General features: G+C 43.2%; 1 protein-coding gene across 1 annotated transcript; it reads left to right on the top strand.

Annotated features, from left to right (window-relative positions):
* Positions 1-663: 663 nt before the first annotated feature.
* On the top strand, positions 664-9491 carry l3hypdh (trans-L-3-hydroxyproline dehydratase). The gene is made up of 6 exons (XM_084151272.1): positions 664-733; positions 6360-6831; positions 7041-7210; positions 7333-7455; positions 7750-7887; positions 8388-9491. The coding sequence occupies exons 2-6, from the start codon at positions 6360-6362 to the stop codon at positions 8511-8513; spliced, it is 1029 nt and encodes a 342-aa protein (XP_084007398.1). The 5' UTR covers positions 664-733; the 3' UTR covers positions 8514-9491.
* The last annotated feature ends 844 nt before the right edge of the window (positions 9492-10335 follow it).

Genomic DNA, 10335 nt, shown 5'->3' with positions numbered 1-10335 from the left:
GTTGCAGTCAAGACCTTTGATCACATGATTTTTGTAAAGTTCATGCAGTCGACATGTAGGCGTAAACCTGACAATTTTTCGCACCAGAATGCAACACAATTTGAAAGACGGTGACCAACGATAGTCAAGGACTTGACAAAAGTGATCCACTCGAACCTTTCCCTGACCTTCAGAAACGGATACTGTATTCCAATAGGACTTGGGATGGCTGTGTAAACAACCTATCACCGGCCCCAAACCGGCCATGCACATGCGTCGGCGTGTGCATGTTGATTTCGTCTATCAAAACCAATACACAATCATTTCCTATCGAGTTTGGATTTATGTACTGGAGTTTGCAATGTAAAACTGTCTCAAATAGAACCAAGGTCTTTGGAAAATGTTGACAACAACGCCACCTGCTGGAGATATCACGTGACGCTACTGCTACAGGCCCATAAATACCAGTCTCACTATTGTATTTGTTCTTATTGGTATGAAATAATTGAGTTGAAATCCCACATTTTTCTTGTTTTCATTAATAATTTGTCACATTTGCTTGAAATAATAATTTTAGAAGCCATTGATACAAAATTCAATTTCATAAAAAAAGTAATGTTTCTTTTACTTTTATTTTGAAGGCTTTTGACATTTGCATCCGGAAATGTCGTTTCTTGCGCTGTCGGCGAAACAGAACTGAAAGAAACGGAAAGCAGAGTTCCTTGAACGTAAATAGCAGGATTGGTTTTACAAAGTAGGTAAACAACTCTACGCATGCTTTACACTAATAGCATAGTTGGAACTACCGTTAACTTTATAGGCTAACTTGAAAAATGGTTTTGAATGGTGTTTTATACTGTTTATCTGTAGGTGTTTAGTTTTTTTTACTCAATTCAATACACTTCATTCTATACTCAACAAAAATATAAACGCAACATGCAACAATTTCAAAGATTTTACTGAGTTTTTCGAAGATTTGTCACAAAAATAAGCACGAATACCACGTTCATATTAGGAAAAAAGTCAATTGAAATGAATTCATTAGGCCCTAATCTATGAATTTCACATGACTGGGAATGCAGATATGCACAGATACCTTTAAAAAAAGGTAGGGGCGTGGATCAGAACCAGTCAGTATCTGGCGTGACCACCATTTGCCACATGCAGGGCCACACATATCCTTAGCATAGAGTTAAATCAAATCAAATCAAATCTTATTTGTCACATGCACCGAATACAACAGGTGTAGACCTTACAGTGAAATGCTTACTTACACGCCCTTAACCAACAATGCAGTTTTAAGAAAGAATAATAAAAAAAAAAAAAAAAATACAAAATTAAAAAATATAAAATAAAAGTAACAAGTAATTAAAGAGCAGCAGTAAAATAACAATAGCGAGGCTATATACAGGGGGTACCGGTATCGAGTCAATGTGCGGGGGCACCGGTTAGTCGAGGTAATTGAGGTAATATGTACATGTAGGTAGAGTTATTAAAGTGACTATGCGTAGATAATAAACAGAGAGTAGCAGCAGCATAAAAGAGGGAGAGGAGGGAGGGGGTAATGCAAATAGTCTGGGTAGCCATTTGATTAGATGTTCAGTAGTCTTATGGCTTGGGGGTAGAAGCTGTTTAGAAGCCTCTTGGACCTAGACTTGGCGCTCCGGTACTGCTTGCCGTGCGGTAGCAGAGAGAACAGTCTATGACTAGGGTGGCTGGAGTCTTTGACAATTTTTAGGGCCTTCCTCTGACACCGCCTGGTATAGAGGTCCGGGATGGCAGGAATCTAGGCCCCAGTGATGTACTGGGCCGTACGCACTAACCTCTGTAGTGCCTTGCGATCAGAGGCCGAGCAGTTGCCATACCAGGCAGTGATGCAACCAGTCAGGATGCTCTCGATGGTGTGTTGGACCATGTTAGTTTGTTGGTGACGTGGACACCAAGAAACTTTAAGCTCTCAACCTACTCCACTACAGCCCCGTCGATGAGAATGGGGGTATGCTCAGTCCTCTTCTTTTTCCTGTAGTCCACAATCATCTCCCTTGTCTTGATCACGTTGAGGGAGAGGTTATTGTCCTGGCACCACACGGCCAGGTCTCTGACCTCCTCCCTATAGGCTGTCTCATCGTTGTCGGTGATCAGGCCTACCACTGTTGAGTCATTAGCAAACTTAATGATGGTGTTGGAGTCGTGCCTGGCCATGCAGTCATGAGTGAACAGGGAGTACAGGAGGGGACTGAGCACGCACCCCTGAGGGGCCTCTGTGTTGAGGATCAACGTGGCGGATGTGTTGTTACCTACCCTTACCACTTGGGTGCGGCCCATCAGGAAGTCCAGGATCCAGTTGCAGAGGGAGGTGTTTAGTCCCAGGGTCCTTAGCTTAGTGATGAGCATTGAGGGCACTATGGTGTTGAACGCTGAGCTGTAGTCAATGAATAGTATTCTCACATAGGTGTTCCTTTTGTCCAGGTGTGAAAGGGCAGTGTGGAGCGCAATAGAGATTGCATCATCTGTGGATCTGTTGGGGCGGTATGCAAATTGGAGTGGGTCTAGGGTTTCTGGGATAATGGTGTTGATGTGAGCCATGACCAGCCTTTCAAAGCACTTCATGGCTACAGATATGAGTGCTACAGGTCGGTAGTCATTTAGGCAGGTTACCTTAGTGTTCTTGGGCACAGGGACTATAGTGGTCTGCTTGAAACATATTGGTATTACAGACTCCGACAGGGAGAGGTGTAAAATGTCACTGAAGACACTTGCCAGTTGGTCAGCGCATGGTCGGACTACACGTCCTGGTAATCCGTCTGGCCCTGCGGCCTTGTGAATGTTGACCTGTTTAAAGGTCTTACTCACATCGGCTACGGAGAGCGTGATCACACAGTCGTCCGGAACAGCTGATGCTCTCATGCATGTTTCAGTGTTATTTGCCTCGAAGTGAGCATAGAAGTAATTTAGCTCGTATGGTAGGCTCGTGTCACTGGGCATCTCGTGGCTGTGCTTCCCTTTGTAGTCTGTAATAGTTTGCAAGCCCTGACACATCCGACGAGCGTCAGAGCCGGTGTAGTACGATTCGATCTTAGTCCTGTATTGACGCTTTGCCTGTTTGATGGTTCGTCGGAGGGCATAGCGGGATTTCTTATAAGCTTCCGGGTTAGAGTCCTACTCCTTGAAAGCGGCAGCTTTAGCTTGGTGCGGATGTTGCCTGTAATCCATGGCTTCTGGTTGGGGTACGTACAGTCACTGTGGGGACGACGTCATCGATGCACTTATTGATGAAGCCAGTGACTGATGTGGTGTACTCCTCAATGCCATCGGAAGAATCCCGGAACATATTCCAGTCTGTGCTAGCAAAACAGTCCTGTAGCTTAGCATCTGCTTCATCTGACTACTTTTGACTGAGTCACTGGTGCTTCCTGCTTTAGTTTTTGCTTGTAAGCAGGAATCAGGAGGGTAGAAATATGGTCAGATTTGCCAAATGGAGGGCGAGGGAGAGCTTTGTACTCGTCTCTGTGTGTGGAGTAAAGGTGGTTTAGAGTTTTTTTCCCTCTGGTTGCACATTTAACATGCTGGTAGAAATTAGGTAAAACAGATTTAAGCTTCCCTGCATTAAAGTCCCCAGCCACTAGGAGCGCTGCCTCTGGATGAGCGTTTTCCTGTTTGCTTATGGCCGTATACAGTTAATTGAGTGCGGTCTAAGTGCCAGCATCAGTTTGTGGTGGTAAATAGACAGCTATGAAGAATATAGATGAAAACTCTCTTGGTAGATAGTGTGGTCTACAGCTTATCATGAGATACTCTTCCTCAGGCGAGCAAAACCTCGAGACTTCCTTAGATATCGTGCACCAGCTTTTGTTTACAAATATACATAGACCGCCACCCCTTGTCTTACCAGAGGCTGCTGTTCTATCCTGCCGATACAGTGTATAACCCGCCAGCTGTATGTTATCGTTCAGCCACGACTCGGTGAAACATAAGATATTACAGTTTTTAATGTCCGGTTGGCAGGATATTCGTGCCTGTAGTTCGTCCACTTTATTATCAAGCGATTATAAGTTGGCCAATAGTATCGATGGCAAAGGCAGATTAGCCACTCGTTGCCGGTTCCTTACCAAGCACCCCGATCTCCTTCCGCAATCTTATTTTCTTTCTACTGCGAATGACTGGGATGAGGGCCCTGTCGGGTGTCTGGAGCAAATCCCTCTCGTCCGACTCATTAACTAAAAATTATTTGTCCAGTTCAAGGTGAGTAATCGCTGTGCTGATGTCCATTAACTATTTTCGGTCATAAGAGACGGTAGCAGCAACATTATGTACAAAATAAGTTACAAACAATACGAAAAAACACCAAATAGCACGGTTGGTTAAGAGTCCATAAAACGGCAGCCATCCCCTCCGGCGCCATCTTCTGCCAGCTGGTAGATCAGGCTGTTGATTGTGGCCTGTGGAATGTTGCCCCACTCCTCTTCAATGGCTGTGCGAAGTTGCTGGATATTGCGGGGGAACTGGTACGCACTGTGGTACACATCAATCCAGAGCATCCCAAACATGCTCAATGGGTGACATGTCTGGTGAGTATGCGGGCCATGGAAGAACATTTTCAGCTTCCAGGACTGGTGTACAGACCCTTGCGACATGGGGCCGTGCATTATCATGCTGAAACATGAGGTGATGGCGGCTGATGAATGGACGACAATGGGCCTCAGGATCTCGTCACGGTATCTCAGTGCATTCAAATTGTCATTGATAAAATGCAATTGTGTTTGTTGTCCGTAGCTTATGCCTGCCCATACCATAACCCCACCATGGGGCACTTTGTTCACAACGATGACATCAGCAAACCGCTCACCAACATGACGCCATACACGTGGTCTGCAGTTAGACGTACTGCCAAATTCTCTAAAATTACGGAGGTGGCTTATGGTAGAGCAGTGAACAGTCAATTCTCTGGCAACAGCTCTGGTGGACATTCCTGCAGTCAGCATGCAAATTGCACGCTCCCTCAAAACTTAAGACATCTTACGGCAAAATCTCCCTTAGTTCTGTTCTGTTACCAAACTTTGTATCGGCACAGTTCTTCCTGTAAAAGTGTTTTTGTCAACTTTTCTGGGGAAATTGTTAAAAGCAGTCCTTGTGCATAGAATTCTATCGTTTGTTAATCTTTGAAATCAATGGTTTTTGTTTGGTATACATTCTAAAGTGAAAAACCTGAGTCTCAGCGTAATTCCGTTACCATGGAATTGCCCTGTAGTAAGACGAGGGAGGGTCAAATCAGTCCCGTGGTTGGGGGGAGACTGGTGTTCAGGAGGGTGCAGGCATGTTCACAGATAGGGGTCTACCTGTGCTCGAGTACCTGCCTCCTTTGCCCTCCCACTACCACTAGGTGGTGGTATATACACTGAGTATACCAAAAATCAGTAACACCTGCCCTCAGAACAGCCTCAATTCATTGGGGCATGGACTCTATAAGGTGTCGAAAGCATTCCACAGGGATGCTGGCCCATGTTCACTCCATTGCTTCCCACAGTTGTGTCAAGTTGGCTGAATGACCTTTGGGTGGTGGACCATTCTTGATACACACAGGAAACTGTTGAGCGTGAAAAACCCAGGAGCGCTGCAGTTCTTGACACAAACCGGTACGCCTGGCACCTACTACCATACCCTGTTCAAAAGGCACTTCAATCTTTTGTCTTGCCCACTCAATGCTTAAAAATCATTCTTTAACCTGTCTCCTCCCCTTCATCTACACTGATTAAAGTGGATTTAACAAGTGACATCAATAAGGGATCATACCTTTCACCTGGTTTTGCCTGGTCAGTCTATGTCATGGAAAGAGCAGGTGTTCTTAGTGTTTTGTATACTCAATGTATATATGTTTTGTATACAGTTTTTGTCGTCGTTGTTCTGAACCCTCTGCCCCCAAGTTGTTGTGAGGTTGTCAAGTTCGCCACTCCCCACCCCCATCTCTGAATTCAAAGACTGACCTGGAATTTGAATTGAATTAAATGGAATGTACAGGTAGAGGGAATTTAATTAGAATTTAATTTGTGGAATTAACCCCAACCCTGCTGTATTAACTTTTATTTAAAGCTTTTTCATCAAACTGTCCCATTTTCATGTCAGATGGTCCAGCACCATCCTCAGATAATTGCTTAAATTTTTTATGTAATTCTAATTTCTGGATTCGGCTTTAAATAGAGGATAAAATATTATTGTGTCACATGATTTGCAAAACACAGGGCCCTAACTTCAGGTAGATAAACACAATGGATGATATTGTTGCATTCCCATAACCTAGTGATAATTTAAGTGCGCCAAATCAATTATTACACCACAGAAGATTGCATGCAAACCTTCTGGTTGAATGTTTTTGTCCAAATCAGATGGAGCTTCCACCCCACGAAGGACCGGTACTCTCTGTGGTCGACATGCACACAGGTGGAGAGCCTTTGCGCATTATCCTAAGTGGTTACCCGGAGGTAAAGGGCGAGAGTGTGCTATCCAAACGACGCTACGTGAGAGAGCATCTGGACTACCTACGGAGAGCGTTGATGTTCGAACCAAGGGGACACTATGATATGTACGGAGCCCTGGTCGTGGAGAGTGAGATACCTGAAGCCGACTTGGGGGTTCTTTTCATGCACAATGAAGGTTACAGTACCATGTGTGGCCACGCAATCATTGCTCTTGGGAGGTTCGCTGTAGACTACAAACTTGTTCAAGAGCCAAGGTCGCCAGAGACGCAGGTGAATATACACTGTCCATGTGGCCTGGTTAAGGCATTTGTGGAGTACTCCAATGGTAAAACCGGAGGTGTGAGGTTCCACAGTGTTCCAGCGTTTGCATTTGCAACAGGTAAGTTACGTTCTTTGCTAACAATCATTTCAATACATAGTAATATTGCATATAGCGTTGCAATGAGGAAATATGGATCTGTGTTCTGTGATAATTTAAAACGGACTCTAGTAGAATACAAGGTATCACCATCTCAAATTACTTTACACTATGCTGGCTGCTGGAGGTTGGTTGCCTTTGGCTATTGAGGCTAAATCTCTTTTTATCAGATGTGATTGTAGCTGTGCCTGGGCATGATGAAGTCACTGTTGATATAAGCTACGGAGGAGCATTCTATGCATTTGTAAGTGCAGAGAGATTTGGCCTGGACATCATCAAGTCCAAGACCAGGGATCTGGTGGATGCAGCTACTGCAGTGACCAACTCTGTCAAATCTCAGGTAAGGATTTGTTCTAGCCCAACTGTAAATTTGCAGTTTAACGGCCACTCAACGTTCACCTCAATGTCCTGAATCCTGCAACCTAGGAGATTAGTAACCCTGTGAATGTGTGGATCCCCTAGGTGAAACTGCACCACCCAACCAGTGAGGACCTAGCCTTCCTCTATGGCACCATCCTCACGGACGGAAAAGATGCCTATTCCCAAGAGCCCACTGCTAACATGTGTGTGTTTGCAGATGCCCAGGTACAACAAACTTGAACTCCTGCCACGGTACAGTAGCCTTAAACAGAAGCTACTGTACATGATACCTATGATACCAGTCATATCACCACATGATTTGAAGTAAGGTTTAAAATAAAAGTAAAGGCAAGCATAGATAAACATTGGAGACAGAAGTAGACAGTGATTTGTAAATAATAGTCCTTTGATATCCAAATTAGAAGAGTTTAAGTTAATTGCAACTATAGCAAGACATCTTTCATGAATGTGGTCTGATTTTGTTTCCCTTTTGGTTGTCTGACACGTCACATGGGCTAGGTGGACAGAAGCCCTACAGGTTCAGGGGTCACTGCCCGTGTGGCTCTCCAGTACCATAAAGGCCTCATCCAACTCAATCAGACTAGGCACTTCCAGAGCGGGGCCACAGGATCTCTGTTCACTGGCAAAGCAGTTCAGGTACGAGGGCCGTCTCCAATATATTTTCATGCCTCTAAAAGCCTTTTTGGAAGTTTTCAATTAAGCTTGGTTTCATCAACACAATGATATCTCAAATGGATGTTTTGTCTTGTTATATTGATATTCATTTCAGGATAGCAGAAGGGCTGTATGCACTATGCAGACTTGATAGTGCTGCAGGTGCAAAGGAGCAAATAAGAGCATACTGTACATGGGGGGGAGAAATACTGATAACTGCGTCTTTGCAAAACACAGCATTTCGATCACTGATCTTCGAAGGCCACTGACTTGTTGCTGCGCTCTGTAGTGTTTACATTACTGAATAATTGGTGCAATGATTGCAAAGACATTTGACACACACACATAAAAGCTTTCCCCAAACTAGTACAATAATAGTACAGCATGTTAAATTCTATTTTTATGCAGATTCTATTTAAAGCAAAGTTCTATAATTGTCTACCTGAAATGCACCCAATTACTTTTCTCTCCATTTTGCATAGGAAACCATATGTGGAGATTTCAAGGCTGTGGTGGTTGAGGTGGCTGGCAGAGCACACTACACTGGCGTGGCCAGCTTTGTGCAGGAAAGTGACGACAAGCTAAAACTTGGTTTCCTCCTGAAATAAGAGCAGCTACCATTGTCCATAACAACGTTTGAGTGCATCTCCAGCCAAGAAAAGCAGAGGACCATAAGAGTTCAAATAAATTGTAAAAAATGTTATAGATGGGCAATACTTTCTGACCAATGAGATTCCACATGTTGGGGTTTACACTGCATCTTGTGCAAATGCTTTATAATTTACTCATGATGAATTAATCTGCAGCATTGGGAATTAGTTTTGTCCAGATGATCTTTCGTTCTCTATCCTGAGATCTACTATTGTAACTTAAGGTGCTATGTTGACTTCTTGAAAGGATGTAATTTCCTGTGAAAACTTTTTGGGATTTTCATGTTGCTATATGTTGCTGAGGGGTTACAGTTTTGATTTATTATAACAGACATTTTATATTTTAAAGAGCTCAGTTAGAGGAACTGAACCAAAAAATGTTTCGCTCTGCGACAGAGGAGAACCAATTGGTAAAAAAGCACAGCCCCCTTCATTATCAATGCATCGTGCCTACAACATCAGGAAGAGCATGTGTTTGATACCATTCAACTCCAGCCATTACCACGAGCCCGTCCTCCCCAATTAAGGTGCCACCAAACTGTGATATGCACACGTCAGTCACTTTAAAGCGTCTGTTAAACGGCATATATTATAAACCACACCCCCATGACAGAATCTCATCTCCGGAGTCACATTTATGATGAGGAGGAAAACCGTGGCGAAATCAGTCAGTTCAGCCCCCCTTTAAGGTGATGTGCAAATCAATGTCAGTGTCATGCCAGAAGTGCTACAAAGCCAATGTGGAACATATTGGGCTCAAGATGGTGCTATACAAACATTTTCTGCTAAGGTAGCCAAGTGACTATGAAGGAGGCTGATGTTTAATTTTTAAAAGCATGTGTTTATGTATGCATTCATAGACACATTCTGCAGTGATTGGGACTTTTTACAATGTTATTTTCACCATGATTTGAAATAAAAATACCACAACCTGTATTTTTTCCCATTTATTAACTTCAGCTCTATTATAAAATGGAAGGCCATATTTAAATTATAGAAGCCCAATGGAGGTATCTCAAATTGTGAAAGAGAATATGCCACACAGTTAAAGCTGGACGAGGGCACTCCTGTGAAAGGAAAAGAAGGGCTGAGTAGTATTGCATTGACTGGATATGTTTTTAAATTAATTACATACAACATGAAATATATGGGATGAGGGGGGGCAAACAACCAACATTGTATGTATGCATAGAGTCTGACATGAGCGTCCACAGTTTTGTGAAAATGGCAGACAAGGCTGTTGGATTTCCCTCAAACATCTGCATGGTTAAGATCAACTTCCATGACCAGGTGTCCAATATAACAACAAAGTTTGTTCTTGTCCTGTAATTATTCACTCACATCCTTGGTTACCTTGGGAGTTAATCTATAAAATCACCCCATACAAAATTGCTCATTCCAGCAGAAAAAAAAGTAAAACAAAAAGTTTGTCCACTCTGTAAAATGTCCTCTTAATGTCAACTATAGTTGATCAAAATACATCTTCCACTGGTTTTGGGTTTCTCTTCCTAGTCCCAATGTCATTCCAACACCCAGCCTTGAAAAATAGTTGTGTTTCCTGTACATTTCAGTCTGCCTAATGATTCTGCCATTAAACACAGCATGAATAGTGTCTGTTCAAGCATGAATGAGCATGAATTTGGGGTTTGTTTAGTGAAGCTATGTCATTGGAAGCAGATAAATTCCATCCAGACATAGAATATGTTTCCACGGGTTACATGGGCTATAAAGGTGTATATATCAGATGAGGTCTGAGCAAATAGTGACTTTCCACAGCAGT

The sequence above is a fragment of the Coregonus lavaretus genome (assembly GCF_964263955.1).
Source record: "Coregonus lavaretus genome assembly, chromosome: 33".
Classification (NCBI taxonomy): Eukaryota; Metazoa; Chordata; class Actinopteri; order Salmoniformes; family Salmonidae; genus Coregonus; species Coregonus lavaretus.
Note: the sequence above shows the minus strand (reverse complement) of the source record. Positions and strands in the feature narration are given on the sequence as shown.

Coding starts and splice junctions, on each gene's coding strand:
- l3hypdh (XM_084151272.1), top strand. CDS start 6,360: ATGGAGCTTCCACCCCACGAAGGACCGGTACTCTCTGTGGTCGACATG. Junction 7,211..7,332: donor CCAACTCTGTCAAATCTCAG/GTAAGGATTTGT, acceptor TGGATCCCCTAG/GTGAAACTGCACCACCCAAC. Junction 7,456..7,749: donor GTGTGTTTGCAGATGCCCAG/GTACAACAAACT, acceptor CACATGGGCTAG/GTGGACAGAAGCCCTACAGG.